Consider the following 23274-nt stretch of genomic DNA (forward strand, 5'->3'; position numbering starts at 1 on the left):
ATGTTTTCCATGTTTCCCATACAGGATGATCCCACTTGTTTTAAAGCACACTACACACTACACAAAATAAAATGTATGTCAGTAACTATTATGTATTATTAGTTTAGAGTATTTTGTACATATTCATCAAGGGTGCCAATAATTCTGGAGCCAACTATATGTTAAAGTCAGTGGTCTATAGTAAGTACAGTAATCATTTCCATATCACATGAAAACATGGAGATGGATGCAATGTGGAATCCACCAGCACATCTGTTATATGCCCATGCAAAGCAAATGCAAAAGATAACGGATGAATGCACAAGCCATTCACAACACCATTTTTGCATTATGTAAACCTACTGCAGCCAGAGATTCGATTTCTGAGCTTTTTCCTGAAGTTTTCTAGACCCAAATTTGCACCTTTTATTCAATGATACATGAGTGGTCTGTAGTCCACTACATTTGTGAATGTAGTCAGTCCTGCAACAGTGGGTGCCCTTATTTCTGTTCAGACGTGAAATGTCCAGGGGCCAGAAAGTGAAAGTATTGCCATGTGTTTCTTCTACCTATGAACTTATTTCACCAATTAGTTCTACCCCTGGCTAAGGAATTGCACTAATGAGCAAATCTATGTGATTGTAACAAAATACTGGGGGGATTTTAAATTTCTGGACCTGGATTTTACAACTGAGCTCTACAACTAAACTTGGACTGGCTACAGTAATTGCATGCCAGGGATATTCTAGGGATCTACAGCCATGTAATTAGCTTTACAAATGCATGCATACAGTAAATTCTCAAGGTAGGTTTGCCCACTTACAAAGAATGGAACTGTGTAGAATTTGAATCATAGGTACATTTTAACATTGAGAGACAGAATCACAAAATAATCCACAACAACATCATATAAATTTTATAAATTTAATATCATATTTTCACATGAAATAAGTATTTGATCCATAGAACAATAGGACTTAATACTCGGTGGAGAAACCTTTGTTGGCAAGCAAAGAGGTCAGATGTTTGTTGTAGTTTTTCACCAGGTTTGCACAGATCTTGGGTGGGATTTTGGTCCACTCCTCTTTGCAGATCCTCTCCAAATCCTTAAGGTTCCGAGGCTGTCACTTGGCAACTCGAAGCTTCAGCTCCTTCCACAGATTTTTGATGGGATTTAGGTCTGGAGACTGGCTAGGCCACTCCAGGACCTTAATATGCTTCTTTTTGAGCCACTCCTGTGTTGCCTTGGCCGTATGTTTTGGGTCATTGTCATGCTCATTTTCAGTGCTCTCACTGAGGGAAGGAGGTTGTCGCCCAAAATGTCCTGGTACATGGCCCCATTCATCCTCCCCTCGATACGGTGAAGTCGTCCTGTCCCCTTAGCTGAGAAACATCCCCAAAGCATAAGGTTTCCACCTCCATGCTTCACAGTGGGGATGGTGTTCTTGGGGTTGTGCTCAGCATTTCTCTTCCACCAAACACGGTGAGTCGAGTTGGTGCCAAATAGCTCTATTTTGGTCTCATCTGACCACATCACCTTCTCCCAAGCCTCCTCTGGATCATTCAGGTGTTCTTTGGCAAACTTCAGACGGGCCTGTACATGTGCCTTCTTCAGCAGAGGAACCTTGCGCGTGCAGCAGGATTTTAATCCTTCACGGTGTAGTGTGTTACTGATGGTCCTCTTCGTGACTGTGGTCCCAACTGCCTTCAGGTCATTAACAAGCTCCTCCTGTGTAGTACTGGGCTGATCCCTGACCTTTCTCATGATCATTGATATCCCACGAGGCGAGATCTTGCGTGGAGCCCCAGACCGAGGGAGATTGGCGGTGACTTTGTGTTTCTTCCATTTTCTAATAATTGCTCCAACAGTTGTTAACTTCTCACCAAGCTGCTTGCTTATTTTCTTGTAGCCCATCCCAGCCTTGTGCAGGTCTACAATTTTGTCCCTGATGTCCTTAGACAGCTCCTTTGTCTTGGCCATGGTAGAAACGTTGGAATCTGATTGATTGTGTGGACAGGTGTCTTTTATACAGCTATATAACAATGTAACGAGTTGACACAGGTGTTTTGGGTAATGAGTTGAGATTAGGAGTGCTTCTTAATGGAAAACTAACTGGTCTGTGGGAGCTAGAATTATTGCTGATTGGTTATAAAATTTATATGATGTTGTTATTGTGGATTATTTTGTGATATTCTGTCTCTCAATGTTAAAATGTACCTATGATTAAAATTCTACACAGTTCCATTCTTTGTAAGTGGGCAAACCTACAAAATCAGCAAGGGATCAAATAATTATTGCTCCCACTGTATATACGTTATATTTACAAATTAATGTGTTCTCCTTAATATGGTGATTATATCTCCCCATGCAAGTACTAGCAAATCTGAGAGTGCAAGCAGCAGTGAAACTCTGAGGCCAGAGGCACGACTGGCCAAAGAGGGCATGCCATGGTAGTTGGATTTCAGAGTTTCCTATCATTGCTATTCACAACATTCTTGTACTGCACATGCTTTTGGAAACTTTCTACAGTCTAACCTCAAGGTTGTGAGAGGGCATCAGCAAGAGCATCCAGCTAGTCTGCTCTGATCATGTTTTCCATGTCTACCATTCCAGATGATGTTGCAGAGGCCAGGTCTATGCCCCCTTTAACTAAACAGCTTCCATTTTCCTGACAGGGTCCATCTTAAGCTTCCTGGCCCAGGAATCCTGGGTATGAATGACGATTACCTATTACCGTATAGCTCATGCAATTAATTGATTCCAATTGTGCCTGTTTTGGGGGGTTTTGAAATGCTTTCACCCCCAAAAACCATTTCACATTTGCATACAGTACAAACTGTCCATCTTACTTACACCCCATAGATCATGCAATGAAGGAATCTTAGTTAGCACTGCTGTAAGCTGTACAGTATTCCTTACATATCACAGGCTGCTACTGTGAATGCCGAAGACTACAAATGGTTGGTGAGGTACTGTAAAAAAGGGCAAAAAATGATAAGAATGAAAGAAACCATTTCTGAGCTTTAGTCATTGATGAAAGGATTCCTTATACTACATAATTACTAGTGTAAGGGTAATTTTCTTAATTGATTCTTAATTGACAATGTGTGTTAACATAAAGACAATCATGTGACATGATTAAAAATAACCTTTTATTTTTAATCCTTATTACTATTAGACCACTTTCTGAATTAAGTGCTTAGTAGGAGTCTTTCTCTGTCTCTCTCCCAGCAGACAGGCAGCCTTAGACCTTAATGTCTGCTTCTCCTAGAAGGGGGTAGCTAGCTCTGCTTCTCCTAGGAGGGGGTAGCTAGCACTTTCTCACTTTCTGTTATTTCTTTGCAAATAAATACGAAAGTTAAACTCAAGTATAGCTATCGTTGTTTCACTGTGGAACTGTTTCATCAGACGATGCTCACCTGTGAATGTAAATCAAAATGAGATACCAGATTAGGTACCACAATGAGAAGTATACACATGAAATAAAAACCCAGATCTTCTACAAATAATTTTTATTTGTTGACACAAAATACATAGCTCAATTGATTGTGTTTGTGTGTGTGTGTGTGTGTGTGTGTCTGTCAGTATCAGTATGAACATATGTTAATTATAAAAGGTGAAAAATGTATTTTGAAAAAAAAAAAACTGGAAAAAAGACTGGAAAAAAACATGAAATATTGGAATCACAGAAACATCTATGGCAATGAGCACTATCACGGAAGCAAAAATACACTGCATTTGAGTTTAGTAAATAGTCTACAGCATTACAGCACAATGAAATTTAAACATACAAAGCAGCCTACAGCTTATAGTTAGTTAAAATATAGCAGCTTGGTTTCCTGCGAAAAGCAGAACTATATAAAGGAAGTAGGCAGTAGTGAGGGGGATGGGGGGCGCTCTCAATCAGTCACTTTTCTCTCCCTTCCTCAGCAGCCTTTTCCCTTTTCTTGGCTGAACACACTCCAGCTTGCTCACATTCTTGGTGTTTCTGGCAGGAGATGAGATTCAAGTCATTGTTTGTGATCATTATCAGGAATAGAGGAAAGAGGGAGAGGGAAGATCACTGACAGGAGGGAAATGATAGGGGGGAGCAGGAAGTGAGAGTGTGACTGGGAACGAAAGTATGAAAGGAAGAGTGTGTCATTGCTTTCAAGGTTTTTTCTTTTTTTTTTTAACCATGCACCAATAACCGTGGAATTAAATTGTAAATTTCATCTCACCATGATGGCACTCTGTACTGGTAGCACTCTCACCACTTTCGCAATTGAAATTGTCTTGCCCCAATAGCAATTCTTGAAATATGTAAAGCTCTTACCTTACTGGCTCTTATTTAGAAAAAATGACTAGAAATAAGAATTGAAGTCTTCATATTATAAAAAAACCCAAAAACTTGTGGTTTTATCCAATATTGTGCTGCACTCACACAGTGGTGAAAGAAGCAGCACTTCAGAGGGTGACATGCTTATCTGTGCTAAAAGAAGTTGCTTTTAGCATATATTTATCCAGTCTAAATAAAGGAGAAAGTAGCTCCCATAAAACTAAAGAGATTTTGGAAATGTATTACTCACAGTTTTTGCCTGTATTTTACCACATCTGCAGGTGGCATCAAATCCTCCAGCTCCATGCTTTCATTTATTTTCTTCAGCATGTTATATCGTTCCCACCCACGGATCTGAAAGGAATGAAAAGGCAGAATTAGACCATATACCAACCACACAGATATGGTACACATACTGCAGGTTAAAACAATATCAGTGGTGCAACAAGTGCATGACATTTAAAGTGCAGTCCGTATGCATTTGAACAGTGCTACAATTTGTATTATTTTGGCTCTCTGCCCCAGAAAATTGGATTTAAAATTAAACAAAGGTGCAGACTGTCACTTTTAAATTGAGGATATTTACATCCATATTGGGGGATAGGTGTAGGAATTTCATCAGATGTATTCAGTCACTTCCTTAGTGCAGGTATAATAAATTATCTAGTATCTAGTCTTGATTCTGGGGTTTTGACTGCATTTGGCATTTGTCTACATGAAAACCACAGTTGTGCCAATGACTGTCGAGGATTTCATTAGGAGGTTGAGAAATTAGGGGAACAAAATCAGCCAGACAATAGTCTTACCAAAATATTCTGTTTGGAACATCATTAAGAAGAAAGAGAGCAATGGCGAGCTTAGTAATTGCAAAGGGGCTGGTAGGCCAAGGATGACCTCTACAGTTGAAGACCAAATAATTATAAACTATAGTTATAGTTTGAACATGCATGGCTGTTACAGGTGCTGATTCACTTTTGATACTTTGATACTTCATTGATAATGTAACTGCTGATAGCAGAATAAATTCTTAAGCTTACAGAGGCATCTTATCTGCTCAAGTTCAATCAAATGCCTCCAAACACATTGGACGGTGCTTCATCCTACAGGAAGGTAATGATCCCAAACATACACCAGTGCTCTCCTTCTACCTAATGATGTTCAAATTAATTTGTTTCTTTAAACCTATTATATGTATCCGACTGTTTTTATTTCTCAGCCTCATAATGGCTTCCTTGACTGCCATTGGCACATTGGCCCTCATGTTGACAAATGCAAAAGCAATCAAAAGCCTAGAAATGAAGACTAGATCCTGAAAGCTTCTTATACCTGCATTAAGGAAGTGATTGAATACACCCGACTAATCAAAAACCACTGTCCAATTACTTTTGGGGCCCTAAAATGGGGGAGCTATGTATAAAAGGGGACGTATTCCTATCACTCAATATGGATAAAAAATACCCTCAAATTAAAGGTGACAGTCTGCATTTTAAACTCATATTCATGATTACATTTCAAATCCAATTTGCTGGAGAACAGAGAAATTGTGCCACTGCCCAAATACTTACAGGCTGCAGTGCATTATAAGTTGCAGCACCAACACCACCGAATACAAACACACAGAAGCCACATCTGTAAACAAGCTTCACCTCCAATGTGTAAATCTCTTCCTCAGAGGTGGAGCTGGATTTGGTTTTCTTGTTGGCTTCGGTTTGGGGGGCTGTCTGAGATACCTCCTCAAAGCCTGAAAGGGGCAAGAAGCACAGGATCAAAATAAGGATGTCATACCATGTAGTCTCATTGTTGCACCACAAGCCATCATTTTCCAATGGGAGTCAGCGTTGCTTACTGTGCCTGCAGATCAGGCGTTTCCCTGATTTTTCCAGTATTCTGCCTAGGTGTACATTTAGAATGTATTACAACTCGTTTCAGCTGTGTTGGCTATCCAGCTAAAATGCAGTTAAACTGCTGTCTTTCCACCAAGATTTCTATGCGAATCATAACACAACCCAAGATAATAGACAACTTTTCATTAAATAAATTAAATGGTCATTTTTTGGTTTACTTAGGTTGCCTTTGTCTTGTCTGATATAAAATTTTGTCAAGAGATCTGATACCATTCAATGTGACAAATATGCAATAATAGAGGAAATCAGGAAGGGAGCAAATACTTCTTTATGGCACTTCATGTTATCCAACCAGAAGCCAAACCCCTTAATTACTGAAGCAACAAACTGATAAGTTCAAAGGACCAATTTCAGAGTCCTATGTCAATGCTTGGTCTTCCACAGCAGATGATTTTCAACATGCATGAATGGTTCTGAGTTCCGTTTCTGCACAACTGCACAGCTTTTAAAATAACCGCGGTCTTCTCCCCTAATGGGAGGAGCCGATGGCTTGAAACATTCCAATACCCCAATCCAATGCCTCAAACCCGCACACATGACTCACTCCCCTCTCCCACTCTTACTGCGTTTGGTTCCACCGCTCTTTTCCTGCAGTTTCCTGCCGCTCTTTTCCTGCCATTTGTCCTCCTCGGTCTTCCGGTCTCGCCCAGGGCAGGCACATACACGCACCTCAAAGCAGCCGCGGCCCAGGAGCTGTCCACTGGAGAGGAGGAGGTGCAGCAGAAATGATCATATAACAATGATATTAACGATAAAGCACACATAGAAACAACCCAAAACTGCAATGGAGAGAGACCAGTAGACACGAAAGACCGACTCACTCTTTTGTCTCCAATGTGATAATCGTTAAAATAGGCCGGCGGTTCATTCCACCCATGCAGCTAGAGTTGCACATGTATTTATACAGCACTGTGGTGCACTCCGAGCCACACTGCAGGCAAACAGAGAAATCAGTTTAGTGGTCATGCATGGCACATGGGGCAGATGGGGTGAGGTGACCTGTAGTGTAGTGGTTAGGGTACATGACTGGGACCTGCAAGGTCACCGGTTCGATTCCCGGTGTAGCCACAATAAGATCCGCACAGCCGTTGAGCAAGGCCCTTAACCCTGCATTGTTCCAGGGGAGGATTCCTGAGGAGGTCTCCTGCTTAGTCTAATCAACTGTACGTCGCTCTGGATAAGAGCGTCTGCCAAATGCCATTAATGTAATGAGTGAAAAGGTGGATGGCTCACCTGGGGGGCTTCATAGGCAACTACAACACTGTGTCTCTTGGTGTTGGCATCCTCCATGTAGTGCACCTGCTGACATCCCTCCACCTGAATCAGGTGATTTCTGGGGGCAGTACCTGGGGTGATTGGGGAGTGGGCAAGCACAAGTATCTGAATTGTTTTGCATAAAGCACTTTACAATGCTTTCTATCCACTGCACATGGGTCGACAGCCCAGCCCAGCCCAGCCCAGCCCAGCCCCGCCCAGCCCAGCCCCCCCTACAGACCCCGAAGTGAGCTCCGTAATGGGGCCTCACCTTCGGTGTGCTCGGAGGCCTTCTCATGGTGTGGGCACCGCTGCACCACCGAGGCCACGTGCTCAGCCTTCTTATACACTGAAGTTGCTCGTATCACTGCATCCTGTGGAGGGGGGCGATCTACCAGTATTTGAACTGGGCAGGTTTTGTCCAGCTGGCAGAACAACTTGTTGAGATCTGGAGAAAACTGCAGAGGAAAGAGGGGTTCAAGGGATGCAGTTTTACCATCATGTGCCTGCTTGCTAGCCTTGTCAGCTGAGTTTACAGTTTGAAAATGTAAAAGCTACTAATCACCCAAATAAAGGTACAATCCAAAAGACAAAATCCACACAGTTCAATAAAGCTAATACACATGAAGGAAAATTGAACCTGTCATATAACTTAACTATCAAATTTACAGTATGATGAAAACAGTGAAGACCATACATTTTCCACACAAATATCTCTGCTTACCAAGTTATATTCTTAATGCAGCCTTTCAGTGAACACATCAAAGCTGATTGATATTAATATCATGTCATTAATATCTAGCAGGCGGTTTTTATATCGGTGTGTACACTGTACTCTCCAACAAAACATTCTTCTTCATCACTGCTTTTTCCTTTCCTTGGTTGAATATAGTACATTTTTCAAGTATTTCTTGAAGGCACAACCTTAAGATTTGAGTTTCTTTCATGCAGCAAAATCTGCTCCCAGGCTAGCACATCAGGCTCAGCTACACAGGCTTCCCCTCCCCCGTCCTCTCCACAGAGAACAAGTCATGACATGCCTCAGACCAGACCACAGGCAGACAGACCAGAAGCAAATACAAATGTGTGAATTTCCGTATATACATAGAACACACACTACTTGACTGCATTATTATACATCATTGTAACAAATACACAGTCAGCAGAATTCTTTGGGTAGAATTTAAGAGCATTTAGAATTAAATCCCAGGTGGAGATAATATTTCTCCTTTAGTAACATAACATAAGCATCTAAAAATCACTACACCAGAAACATACCTTTCCAAGGTTTCAGGTGCATATGCGTGGTTCAATACCAGCATAGTTTTCTATAATAATTCAGATTAGATGGAGACACTCATCCTGCTTCTTTTTACTCAAAAAGAATCAGGACCCACACACAAACAAGATTTTTTGCCCATCCCTCTCTGGGAGGAGACACTCTTAACTGAACGCAAAACCCCCACACTGTAACATATGTTACATAGGATTATATAGGTGTGGAGGTGCATTTACCTACCCTCCCAGTCACACAGTATTCATTGTCTATAGGGTAGCCAAAAATACTACTGCTTTACATGACTCATTTTGCAGAAAAAATACTATTACACAATCATCCATTTCAAACATGTTGTGTTTTGTACCACGTCAGGTAGGGGTGCTTCACAAACCAGTCTTTTGAGACTTTACTGCAGTGCTAGAAATACAGGTAATGGACATGCCCCATCATATCTTTGAATCATGAGTCACAAATTATCACAGAGAAATCAAGGGAGCTGGATGCAAGTGTCACACCAGCCAAAATAATGTCAGATTTTTACATTCCCCTAGTGACGTCATTAGCATACCATGCGACCACAAAGCTGCAATAGCTGCTGTACCATTAGCTTCGCAATACTTTTTTTTCCAAAAGTGGGAAATGGATTAGGTGGATCCCTCTAAATCTATGGATTTTTGACACTTTCAAAGGTAAGTCAACATTTTAACAATTTGTCTTTATGTCTATCCATAAGTGTGATGCCAGTCTACTGCTCATGACTGGCATGTCGGATGTAGTTGTTTACCCTGTGAATATAATGTCTGCATGCGTGTGTGTGTGCAAAAGATGTTTTATTCAGGTGTTACTGATGTTTTTAACAAGGGGATTGAACTGGCAGGAAAAACAAAAGTCCCTCAACAGAATACATGGAAAGACTAACCAATCTTCACAGATGAAAGCAAATCCAAATATCTAATACATAAATATTCTTAATATCTCAAATAGATTTTTATAACATTAAGACTTAAATTTTCATTTTGTTATTTCATAAATCTGCCCGGAATCATACATTTTCCCATCAACTCTCCAACATTCCAAAAGTATAAAAATGCACATAATTTCACACAAATGGTCATCCCTAATATTTTAGGAAAATATGCACCTTCGTGTGCATACAGTGGATGGCACTGTACAAGAGGGGTTAAGTAATCAAGTCCTGATATTTTTCCAGATAGCACCTATGAAAGCAAAGAAATGCCTACAGGGTCTTGCGTCTCAATCTGAGAAAGGATACTGGTGCCCACTACTGGCATACACTTGAATGCTTAATTTAATGGTTTCTCACCCATGAGGTGCATATATTACATTCCACAACTACGCAATGGTGCTTCCAATAAGCAACATGAATACCATTAATAGGAGTCTTTAATTAATACCATGAAGTTAGACAATTAGAAAACTACTTGGTCATCATTTTCTGTATCTAGCATTTATATAAATGTACACAGGTGACTTACTGTGCATGTGACAGACTTGGCAGTGCCAGACTTCAGAAAGCGCAGTTGGAAACCCAGATCTCCCTGGTAGTCAACGGTGGACGGCACAGTTGAGCTAACAGCAGCATCACCGTTCAGGGATGACACAGATGGCTGCGGTGGTGCGGGGGCATGCATGTCAAAAACCGCCACATCAATGTCCTCCTGTAGAGGAGTCTCTGGCAGCAACTACAAGTTAAAGACACAATATTGCACAATATTGCCATAGATGTTATGCATGGTATAAATGGCGTGAAAAGCAAGCACGTGCATCAGTTGGTTAGCCATAATTTTAATTTGGCAGATGCCGACCATATGAAGCTACATCATTGGACTACAATCATTTCATTGTCTTCATTCTTATGTATCTTTATGCCATCATGACATTTCCATGAAAATTTTTTTACTTAAAAGTAACTGGTTCAACCCAATTTGTGCACAGTACTTTAAATTCCGGTAGCTAAATCAATACGTTTAGAGTGAGTTTGTATCTAAATGTCTAAAGCCATGGCACAATTCAGCTTTGGTAATGCCTAGTACAGCTTCAAAATATAAAAGTAGCTATTGTATATGCCCCTCCCTATTCCTCTGCATCCAAAGTGCAGTTGGATATAAAAACATACGCCACTCTCTTAAATATTCAAATGTACAGCTTTATGATTACAGTGCATTTACCACAGTCATTAATAAGACATTTTGACCAATGAGAATGCAAGACAAGTGGTCTCATTATTATGCCAAAGCATAAACACACATGCATGTGCACGCGCTCACGCTTGTGCGCGCACACACACACACACACACACACACACAGACACACAGACACACAGACACACAGACACACACACACACACACACACACACACACGCACAGACACAAAGACACACAGACACACAGACACACAGACACACAGACACACAGACACACACACACACACACACAGAGACACACAGACACACACAGACACACACACACACACACACACACACACACACACACACACACACAGACGCACAGACACAGAGACACAAAGACACAGAGACACACAGACACACAGACACACAGACACACAGACAAGTGGAAGTAATACTAGGTAGTCAGGCCAACTTACACTCTCCAGGGCCCATTGTTCTTCATTCACAGTGAAAGGTTCACTGACGGAGGCTGGAGGATACCTACCAACAGAAGAAGACAGTGTGTTTCAATTTTTTTTCAAAATCAGAAACAGGAGAACAGCACTTTAAACAGCAAGTTCAGGGTGCATGGCAGGCCATCAGCTTCATGGCCCTTGCAGGTCAGTGCTGGGGCATTCATTCAGCGGGTAGTCGCCCCTGCCGGTGCATTCGAGAAGCAGTGGTGATGGGTTCCCTCCAGTGCCACAAACTTACATCATGTTCCATAGCACCTGAAATGACTCCTGGCTCAGGGGAAGGGAGTCGGCCTCCTGCTCAGTCATTTCTCCCTTCTGCCTTTCACTCAGGCACACGATCTCAGGACAGATGCACCACACAGAGCTTAGGGAGCTGAGGACAGGGCAGAAGCTGGGGGTTAACGAATTAACTGCAAGTACCTCTACGAGTACTGCTGAAGAGCAAGAAACAGACAAACTTCACTCGTCTGAGGAGAAGTAGAAAAGCTGAGAGCAAGAGGCTGAAGATGGAGGGGAGAAGGGGAGAAGGGGAGCCCCACTGGAATACAGCTTGCACAAGGGAGAGAATAGACAGGAGGGAGGCTGAGTAAGGAAAAAAAATGCCACAGTAATCCACTTTAGTTAGGAGTGAGAACCTAAACACTGCACTGGGGGTAGGCCTACATATTGCATCTGAATTAAAATGGTCTGCTAGCATGGAAACCATTATCAGAAAGGTGCAGGTTTTGCTTCTTGAGATGGCAAAAAATATTGTGCTCCATAAATCATTGGCAGACTGCAACGGATTGCTGACAGCAGGAATCGAAGGCTTACAGACAGTGTTTGCACTAGTCTTAAACAGTATTGGGAAATTCCACCTAATCCAGTCGCATGGCTTTTGAAAATCCAAACTAAAATTAAGGTTGTGAGATGTATTTCAGGATTATTTGCATATTCAAGTGTAAAAAATGGATTTGCAGTACTTAGACCACTATCAAAATCAACTTCACCAAAACATAATTTGGACATAAGCAGCTTGTGACTGCAATAGCACGGGGGTGAGGGGTGTGTGAGTGTGGACAGTCAACAGGGAGTATCACAATACATATAAACCAACAGTTTTCTTCGTATGATAACGGTAGCAATGGTGAAATGCCGCTACGGTACAAAAACTATTTCCCATCATTTTCACAAAATAGTGAAATAGGTGACTACTACACCAACTTTGTTGATATTGTTTTTTTATAATTATTAAACCATGTTCCTTTTGCTTTTCAATTGATCCATTTAACGACCATACCGTTTTATGTAATAGAAGATTACGACTACGAAACCTGTGGATGCAGTGCTTCAGCAAACTATACAGACAATATTATATTTGCAACTTGTCTAACGTCACACACCTTCCAGACAGTCTTAAACATATATATAGATGATTGCATATGCACAGTGAAAATTAAATATTCAAAGTGGAAAAAGCAGGGGTCCATTTATCGGGGCACGAGTACACTGAGAAAATCAAGTAGCCTATACATTACTCAACTGAATCTGAAAAGTATTACGCAGACAGTGGAATAATCAACAGTCTATACAAGAATAATCCTAAGAAAAGTGTCGATATGCAAGAAAGCTAATTAGCTTCTGATTGGAAATCTCAGCTCCACTTTAACATCCACCTTTAAAGCTTAAAGCTTAAGAATCAAGACCCGATTAATGATTTTTTTCTGTTTTACTGACAGTAGAAAACTAGCTTTACCTTGCTCCAAGTCTTAACTGTACGGTGGTCTTAACTATTCGGTAGTCTAGCTAAAATAGCTAATTCATATCAAACTAAAAATATGAGGGTGGTAAGATAGCTATACCTCTGTTGGTCAAGTCACCTCTGTGTCCGGAATTTTAAATCTTTCTGAATTTTCTCTCTGTCTGTAGGAACTTAGTTAGCAAACATCAAACACATCTTAGGATAGCTGATGGTAAAAAGACAGAAATAGAATAGATAAAGCACGCTTTATGAATTTCGGAATTCCCCGGAAATCTGTAGGAGGAGCTAAGAATAGTTCAGAGGCGATATGTCAGGTCGTCACAAATACCCGCCAATCAGAGGCAAGAAAATCAAATGAGCGAAGAGTTCTTCTTCTTCTTCTTTTGATTTCCGGCAGACTAGTGTATCCGTCAGTGCATTGCTGCCTCCCACCGGTCAAACATTAGACCACTGAGCGAAGAGTTCGCCAGCTTGCCTGGTTTTGTGTTCTGGAGGCAAAATAACTGGTAGGCTGTTGTTTGGTTAAGGTAAGCTGTTGCAAGTAATAAAAACATTGTAAGATTTGTAAATAGCGAGAGGGAACTGAAATGGCTACATTCGAGTTTTATTTCTCATTCATTTGTTGGAAGAAGCTGACTTTCAAAACTATGTTGTAGCCTTTTTTTGGTTTTATTTTGGCTGCTTTAGTGCTGTGGTGCATGAAAAAAAGAGATATCACGTTGTTTTGGGTTTGTACCATTAACCTGGCAGCCTTGACTGAAATGTCTGGTGGTTGGTAGCAATGTTGGCAGGAGTTTAAAATCTCTAACCCAACAAACAGTTCAGTAGTTACCATTAAAGGAATAGCTTTTTTCTTTCAGTTTTCCTGTTTGCAGTTGCCCCTGACACCATTCACTTGCTACCTATCACGGCATTATGAACTGGGCTTGTCTTGATTGGGGAGAAAAAAATAGATAAATAAATAAATAAATAAAAACATTTGACTAAATTAATAAAATAAAAAATATGAAATAAAGGTATATGGTTTTCTCGTTTGTTTGAACCTAAAATATACACCCAGTGAGCACTTTATTAAGTAGACCTGTACACCAGCTTGTTAGTGCAAATATTTAATCAGCCAATCATACGGCAGCAACTAAAAGCATAAAATCATGCAGACATGGTCAAGAGGTTCAGCTATTTTCAGAATTGAGGAAGGTGTGATCTAAGTGAATGATTGTTGGTGTCAGACAGGGTGTTTTGAGTATCTGATAAACTGCTGATCTCCTGGGATTTTCACGCACAGCAGTCTCTCAACTTTGCAGAGAATGATGCAGAAAGTCTGAGGAGGTTCTCCTGGTTCTGAGGAGAATCACTCCTGAAACATCACTGGGCTTGCGCATATGAATGAGGCTGCAGTTGCAGATTGAACATTCCAAATTTGGGTGGGGATTGGATATATGCCGAGTCAGACCCATGTTGGCACCAAATTTATGAAAAAATTATTTAAAAAAGAAAACCCATGAAGAAGTGTAATGCTGGGCTTCACGATATGAGGAACATATGCAATAATCTGTCTTCTTTAGGCACACTCTTAGCATAGACCCCAGACAATGAATAGCCCACACCTACTGCACAAAATACACACATAACATTTTGTTATGTTCTGTATTGTATCTTAAGCCAGGGAAATTCACCTATGCGAAAAATATTTTTTTTGGCAGCGTGAACTGGACCAACTGGACCTTCGCTCATCTATTCTGCTCCGCCCTCTATCGCTGCCTTCAGAGGCGTGTCTGTTGCAATATGCGACTGGCAAAAATATGAATCAATAGACTGCGTGGCTTGAGGAAGTGGCTTCCTCAAGATATGAATCAATAGACTGCATAGCTTGATAGTGGTTTCAGCCAAATGATAATTTAGCCTAAACGTTACCATAGCAGCACCCTTACCGCACCATACTTATTTATACTGATGTTCGCACCGCACACACACACCGGAACCGCTTAAATTGTGTAACGAAACATAAAATCATGAAGTCAAAATCAAAAAGTTAATTCATTTGTAATCGTGCTGCTGCCACCTTTCACTTCACTTGGATCGGCAGTGTGGAGCCCAGTTAAGCCACGCCACGCTTATTCCCAAGTACAGATAGATACATAGCTATAATTGGCTGAACGGATACAGATAATGTACTATTCGCCCGAGTAAATATATTATTCGCTCACCCCTTGTAACTATACTATTCACCGCAGTTCAAGTAGTCTTTTGCGATGTGTTTATCACGCATGTTCATATTGCGATGACGATACTATACGATTTCTTGTGCAGCCCAAGTGTAGTGTAATTCAAAGCAAAAATATTTAAATTCAAATGACAGCAATTTATATTCTGCATTCTACCATATGGTATCAGCGGCAAGGTTAGTGCACAATGAATTTTGCATTTTTTTTTCATATTATTCTGGAATTAATAATTTCAATATTATGTATCTTCTCCAATTAATATATTCTATAGTCAGAATATACAAACTTCAAGTTAGCAGTGGATATATGCTCTATATGGTGTACATAGCCTGCGTACATTTCCCCCTATCTGATAGGGATTGATGGTCTATTCTGCAATTGGTTGGTTACACATGGAGTGGTAGTAGGCCTATGACTTTTTAAGGCCTTTTGATGTACCCCCTTTTTAGTCATATTTGCTGTATGCCTCCATATTGCCACATTGAAGAACACAGTATGAAAAATATCCGTAGCAAACATGCAGTCATACTTTAAAAGTACATCTCATTACAATCTACTAGGAGACATGTGCTTATTATGTAATCATCAAAGACCTATGGTGGTTTCATGCAGTGTACGAAAGGGTTCGTGAAACCCCTGTTCAAATTTGGGTTAATTTGAATGCAAGGAAAAATCTGCTTATTTGTGTATTGTCTATTTGCTTTCACTCTGCTTTATACTCACACTCATTGTGAAATCTAACACTTCTATTCATGTTACCACATCTGAAAACAATTGTTCATATCAGACCACAATTTACGATATTAGGATACATACACTCATTATCACACTTCCAGATTGACTGTTTTCATATAGGCTGCTCTCCAGAATGTTATTCCATTTGACACTATTTAGTCTCACTTGCTTCTCACTTCCTGAAATATATTAAACATTTTCCAGTGTATTGTAATATACACTCACTGAGCACTAGGAACATTTAAACTTTATTACACCTACTTATTCAAGCAATTATGTAATCAGCCAATTGCGTGGCAGTAGTGCAATGCATACAATCATGTAGATACGGGGTAAAGAGCTTCAGTTAATGAGTGTCGATATACAGCATGATAGTATATCAATTATCTTTGCCACAAATTGTGCACATATAATGTTTTTTGTATATAGTAGGCTACTTGTTAAAATATAAATATAAAATATAAATATATTAGATGTATTGAAATTGTATAAGAAATGTCAATAATTTATAGAATGTTTTGTCATTGTAGAATATATTTAACTGTAGTATATTTGTTTATATTTAGAATGGCATACAGTAAAATTTGTGAATTTTAATATGCACATGAAGCATATATATATCATAATATCCTGCCCACACATTATTACTTTTCCATTAATGTTGTATGCCAGCATGTCCTGAAACAAATTTAAACACATATTTCCCTAAGCCATTCAAATCACAAATAGGTATTTGAAAATATTGCATAAAATGGTAGGTATACATTTTATTCCATGAAAGTCATTCAGCTTTGTGCATGATGTAGGAGCTGTTGGTTATTCTTTGGACTAAATTTTGAAGGAGACAAAATAAAATGTATTTCACCTATTTTGTTAATTTATCAACATTTTCGGGGCAGCCAGGACCGCATTGTTGGAGCACGAAACTTCACATATGGACTGAAAGCATCGTGATCTTTTTTTAATCAGTAAGGAAATGCCACCTGTTCTGTAAGGGCTGTATTGAAGCATGTGTCAGTCTCATGTTATGGAACATGGCAGCCATCTCAGCTGAACATGCAAGATGATTTATTTAAGCTTAATTGTAACCTAATCTGAGTCATTTACATATTAAACATCATATACAACATCAACATAAACATCATAACATATGCACAATAAAATAGCTGCAAGGTTTAATAGAACTTGTCAAAATGGCCTCCACTGAAAGCTTCCTGAATGTAATGTGATACCGTGTAAAAATGTGATGTATATCTATTATAGTATGTAATGGAAAATAAATGTAATTTCATAATAATGTTTATTTCCAGAATTATACTAATCAATTCCTTTGATGAGAAACAACAATTTTCCGTGTGGGTCAAACACTTTCCATTAAGTGTGGCTAATGCAACTAAATTAATCTTCTTTTAATTTAAATTCCAGGCATTTTTTATATGATAAAATACAGGACTGTGTTCGAAACGGCACCAAATGGCATGAACAGTGAAATAAAATGATTTTTTTAAATGTAGCATCTATTTTTCTTGAAATAAAGAAAAAATAATAGAAGAATAAAGAAGTCGATTTCAAAATGCTGTTACCTAATCTGTTTATCTCACACATGAACACAGACCTATGAAATGCTGCTGTTTGTATCAATTTTTAAATAAAATGTAAAACAATCTACTTCAAAATGCTGTTTCCTTCATTTCCTTAGCGCACCTAACCTGTCTCTCTCTCACACACAGACCTATGAAATGGCGCTCTTTACTCTGAACTCATAACAGATCTTTGCTAGCTAGGCCTGAAAGATAAATAAAATGATCGAAATGATTTTACTACATATGGAATCAACACAGGGTTGTTGTAAGAAAGAACCAACAAAATAATATGCTAAGTTGCAGTGTGGTTTCCCTGAACTGCCACCAAGCACATGCTGCTGCTACATGGTTAAATAGAGCCCTGTTCCCCAACAATATAATACTACTGATTAAACGCATTATTTTAACTTGGGAAAAGTTGCCAAACTAAACATATACCGCATATAATTCAGAACTCAAAAATGAAAAAATACAAGAGCATGGTAAGGCAGGCTGAATAGAGGCAGTTAAGATCTAAGATGGCAGAACCCACCTTCCAAGGTCTAAAGTTGCATAGAGTCCTTCCAACTTCGGTTCTATATTGAAGAAAGCCGGCACTGAATTTGAATCCATGGCTGGGAATTTCGAACACCCAAAATGGGCTGATTGCCCCTAATATTTAGGTTAAACAAATCCGGAAGTGACGGGTTTTCATTAATTGGGTGGGAGGAGGTGGGTATCAAATAAGAGGGGAAAACGTCAGGAAAATGAACGAAAATGTTGCCTTCACCAACCAATGAAAATGGACGACAAATCCAGGGGTCTAACAAGGCGCCAAATATGCCTTTCTGTGGCCCCAATGTCCCCCACACCAATAACTAAACATATCGATGAAGAAAGTACAGGCATTAAAAGATCAGAGAAAGAGGGGTAAAGCAGAAAGTGCAAGGCAGTACTATTTTGTTAATTTATCAACATTTTCGAGGCAGCCAGGACCGCATTGTTGGAGCACGAAACTTCACATATGGACTGAAAGCATCGTGATCTTTTTTTAATCAGTAAGGAAATGCCACCTGTTCTGTAAGGGCTGTATTGAAGCATGTGTCAGTCTCATGTTATGGAACATGGCAGCCATCTCAGCTGAACATGCAAGATGATTTATTTAAGCTTAATTGTAACCTAATCTGAGTCATTTACATATTAAACATCATATACAACATCAACATAAACATCATAACATATGCACAATAAAATAGCTGCAAGGTTTAATGGAACTTGTCAAAATGGCCTCCACTGAAAGCTTCCTGAATGTAATGTGATACTGTGTAAAAATGTGATGTATATCTATTATAGTATGTAATGGAAAATAAATGTAATTTCATAATAATGTTTATTTGCAGAATTATACTAATCAATTCCTTTGATGAGAAACAACAATTTTCCGTGTGGGTCAAACACTTTCCATTAAGTGTGGCTAATGCAACTAAATTAATCTTCTTTTAATTTAAATTCCAGGCATTTTTTATATGATAAAATACAGGACTGTGTTCGAAACGGCACCAAATGGCATGAACAGTGAAATAAAATGATTTTTTTAAATGTAGCATCTATTTTTCTTGAAATAAAGAAAAAATAATAGAAGAATAAGGAAGTCTATTTCAAAATGCTGTTACCTAATCTGTTTCTCTCACACATGAACACAGACCTATGAAATGCTGCTGTTTGTATCAATTTTTAAATAAAATGTAAAACAATCTACTTCAAAATGCTGTTTCCTTCATTTCCTCAGCGCACCTAACCTGTCTCTCTCTCACACACAGACCTATGAAATGGCGCTCTTTACTCTGAACTCATAACAGATCTTTGCTAGCTAGGCCTGAAAGATAAATAAAATGATCGAAATGATTTTACTACATATGGAATCAACACAGGGTTGTTGTAAGAAAGAACCAACAAAATAATATGCCAAGTTGCAGTGTGGTTTCCCTGAACTGCCACCAAGCACATGTTGCTGCTACATGGCTAAATAGAGCCCTGTTCCCCAACAATATAATACTACTGATTAAACGCATTATTTTAACTTGGGAAAAGTTGCCAAACTAAAAATATACCGCATATAATTCAGAACTCAAAAATGAAAAAATACAAGAGCATGGTAAGGCAGGCTGAATAGAGGCAGTTAAGATCTAAGATGGCAGAACCCACCTTCCAAGGTCTAAAGTTGCATAGAGTCCTTCCAACTTCGGTTCTATATTGAAGAAAGCCGGCACTGAATTCAAATCCATGGCTGGGAATTTCGAACACCCAAAATGGACTGATTGCCCCTAATAGTTAGGTTAAACAAATCCGGAAGTGACGGGTTTTCATTAATTGGGTGGGAGGAGGTGGGTATCAAATAAGAGGGGAAAACGTCAGGAAAATGAACGAAAATGTTGCCTTCACCAACCAATGAAAATGGACGACAAATCCAGGGGTCTAACAAGGCGCCAAATATGCCTTTCTGTGGCCCCAATGTCCCCCACACCAATAACTAAACATATCGATGAAGAAAGTACAGGCATTAAAAGATCAGAGAAAGAGGGGTAAAGCAGAAAGTGCAAGGCAGTAAACAGAATAAATTCGCATTACCAGAGATTTCAAATGCAGGTCTTCTCTCCGAGATAATGCAAGAAAGAAAATAATCAAAACAAACCAACACCCCAAGATGTAACCGTCATCTCCGTCCTTTCAATTCCAGTTCAGAGAGCTGATTCATTCATGCTGACAGCTGTTTACTCATTTAGAATGCCACATACCCATAGACATATTCCAATTCCTTGAGCTTCTGGTCATTTAACTCATTCCTAAAACAGGTTTTCCCCTCATGCAGTTTCAAGAGTTGTTTGAAAATACCAGCACCACAGAAGTGCTGAGTAATTTGTTTTTAATAAGATTCTCCCGCTCTTTCATACCGCTCAAGCAGCACTGTCAACTTCCGCCTACGTTTTTTTTACTGGCTGGCAGGTATTCAAATTTACTCCACTACATCCCTTACATGCATCTTTCTTACCCTCCTGCTCCCAGTTGCCAACTTATCTTTTTCAGTGAACTCTGTTCATGTTGCCTGTTTTAGCTTTCTCCCTTATTTCAGTTGATCACACAGATACACATACACAAACACATACATACACACACACACACACACACACACACACACACACACCGGATGTGACCCAATGCAGTTGAAACAATGGACCAGCTGTTTCTTAAACACTGCCTTTTCGCTAACCTTTTGCAATGAGTTAGAGTGAGTAAGTGGGACTTACGCTGATATAAGACCTGAAATATCTCATAAAAGCATACATGTGCTGTGTGTGTGTGTATGTGTGTGTGTGTGTGTGTCTATACATGCCAGCACACAATAGATAGAGAGAAAAAGAGAGTTGGAGAAAGTTTAGTAAATCTCCAGAATGTGAAGGTTATTTTAAATTGCAAGCAACTGATAATGTCTGTTGGTAGGCTGCCTGGTTTTGCTTTTGCTACTTTTCGTTTTGTTTTCTTTGAAATGAAGAGAACCAACTGACAATGGAAATGAGTCAATGACACACATATCGAGAGATAGTCTACATTCATGCTACAGCCAATTGAAACCCTGTTGCTGAGGGCGAGGATTGGAAGATGTCACATCCTCCCCCCACTTCCAGTTTCTTGGTTCTGTATTTATCAAACATTTTCATTTTACATTGTAACTTTCTATATGTTTGTATCACTGGGCTTCATTGACTTAATTGTTTCTTTTGTCAAATAAGACATTCTAGCTAGTCAAATCTTAATTTAAATTCACTCATTTTTGATTAGGGCAGGCACCGCAATGTAGCATGATAGTGTTTGACAATTAAACCTACTTATCCCCTGAGGGGGGCGACCTAGTCCATCATTCCAGATTTCCCTTTGACAGCATTAAACACCCACTTGTAGTGGAGATTTGGCACTATTCAATTTTAATTTAAATAAAAAAACTTGCACTAAAGGAAAATGTACACTCAGTGAGCACTTTATTAGACTTATTCTTTAGTCTTCTGGTGCTGTAGCCTATCCACTTAGAGGTGAGTTCAGAGATGCTCTTCTGCCTACCACTGTTGTAATGCATGGTTATTTACATTACTGTCACCTTCCTGTCAGATTTGACCAGTCTGGCCCTTGTCCTCTGACCTCTTTCATTAACAATGGACAGAACTGCAGCTCACTGGATGTTTTTTGTTTTTTTGCATCATTCTCTGCAAACTCCAGAGACTGTTGTATGTGAAAATCTCAGGAGACCAGCAGTTTCTGAGATACTGAAACCACCCTGCCTCGCAGAAACAATCATTCTACAGTCAAAGTCACTTAGATCACATTTCTTCCCCATTCTGACATTTGGTCTGAAAAACAGCTGAACCTCTTCACCACGTCGTCTGCATGCTTTTATGCATTTAATTGCTGCCACATGATTGGCTGATGAAATATCTGCATTGACAAGCTGTTGTGCAGGTCTACTTAATAAAGTGGAGTGTATAACTTGCAAAAGTCACCTGCTGAATCGTGACCTAAATATAAGTACAGTGTTATGCATATGGGTTAAAAACTCTGTCGACAAACTGTCTACAGTAAGGCCCTTAGCTTGCTATCTCGGTCACCCGGAGAACATTCACACCATCTGACTCACTGTGTCACCTGTTTGACCAATCACATGGTCTGTGTGTTTGTATGAGCCCATGTGACTTTCAATGAAATACCACTGATTACATTTTGTTGCCATTATTAATGGCAACAAGTTGCCATTATTAATATTTCACAATGACAAGAATGGTTAATGCTTAGCGAGTCTCTTAGAGTGCTTGTCTCTCCAGGAGTATTATGTGTGGGTCTGCATGTGCTGCGTTCTTCTGAAGTCTCTCTGTCCCGCCATTACGCAGCTTGTGCCAAAAAGGACAACCTGACCTTTCCGGCCGGATTGGCACTCCAACACAGATCGTGTTTCTGTCATTGTCCACATAAAAAGCTATCATTGTTTCATATCCATAGTAAATGTCATCCAAAATAATGCGAACACTACACACAAACTGTTTTGTCTTTTCTGTTCCTGCTCAAAGCCAGAAACTTAGGCACCTTGTTATGCTAAGCGCTATAGCACATTGTCAGTCACTGAATTGTCTGAACAAATTAGAAGGTTTTGTACTTAACAACAATACACAAATAAGTGGTTCAGATCAGTGAGTTCCTCATAGCTAGACCCACAGCTTGAGTCCAAATTTTTCTTGCATGTACTTCATTTTTGTTGAAGCAAAGGTATATAAAGAGCACAGAATTCAGCTAGCACAGAAATAGTTCAAAGTGTTAATAAAATAGCGACAAATGTATACTTTAATTAATTAAAAGATCTGAATGTCATATACACCAGTTAAATAAAATTCTAGCATCCTGGAGGCCTTATTTACTGCTACCAGAACCTGAAAGGCCTTGACAACTTTTATTCCCAAGTTTTTTTCAACTTGAGCACATTCCAATTTTGTACCAGCCATAGTAATCCTGCCTTATGTTTTTCTTTTTCACATGTTGAACTTTAAATTTAGTTATACTTTAATTTGCCAGG

The 23274-nt window shown here is 39.4% G+C and overlaps 1 protein-coding gene across 7 annotated transcripts; it reads right to left on the bottom strand.

The window, feature by feature from the left end:
• Positions 1–3185: 3185 nt before the first annotated feature.
• Positions 3186–20617, bottom strand: LOC133124472 (cellular tumor antigen p53-like). 7 transcript variants are annotated; one of them, XM_061235708.1, is made up of 11 exons: positions 18217–18334; positions 11639–11773; positions 11362–11425; positions 10232–10438; positions 7728–7914; positions 7436–7548; positions 7024–7133; positions 6766–6902; positions 5945–6039; positions 4549–4652; positions 3186–3399 (listed from the first exon to the last, which is right to left on the bottom strand). In XM_061235708.1, the coding sequence occupies exons 1-11, from the start codon at positions 18294–18296 to the stop codon at positions 3396–3398; spliced, it is 1236 nt and encodes a 411-aa protein (XP_061091692.1). In that variant the 5' UTR covers positions 18297–18334; the 3' UTR covers positions 3186–3395. The 7 variants fall into 7 exon arrangements, with proteins under 7 accessions (XP_061091692.1, XP_061091696.1, XP_061091694.1 ...); XM_061235712.1 differs by lacking the exons at positions 3186–3399; positions 18217–18334 and adding exons at positions 3478–3968; positions 20459–20617; XM_061235710.1 differs by lacking the exons at positions 3186–3399; positions 18217–18334 and adding exons at positions 3478–3968; positions 20292–20447.
• Positions 20618–23274: the final 2657 nt, after the last annotated feature.

The sequence above is a fragment of the Conger conger genome, chromosome 3, assembly GCF_963514075.1.
Source record: "Conger conger chromosome 3, fConCon1.1, whole genome shotgun sequence".
Taxonomy (NCBI): Eukaryota; Metazoa; Chordata; class Actinopteri; order Anguilliformes; family Congridae; genus Conger; species Conger conger.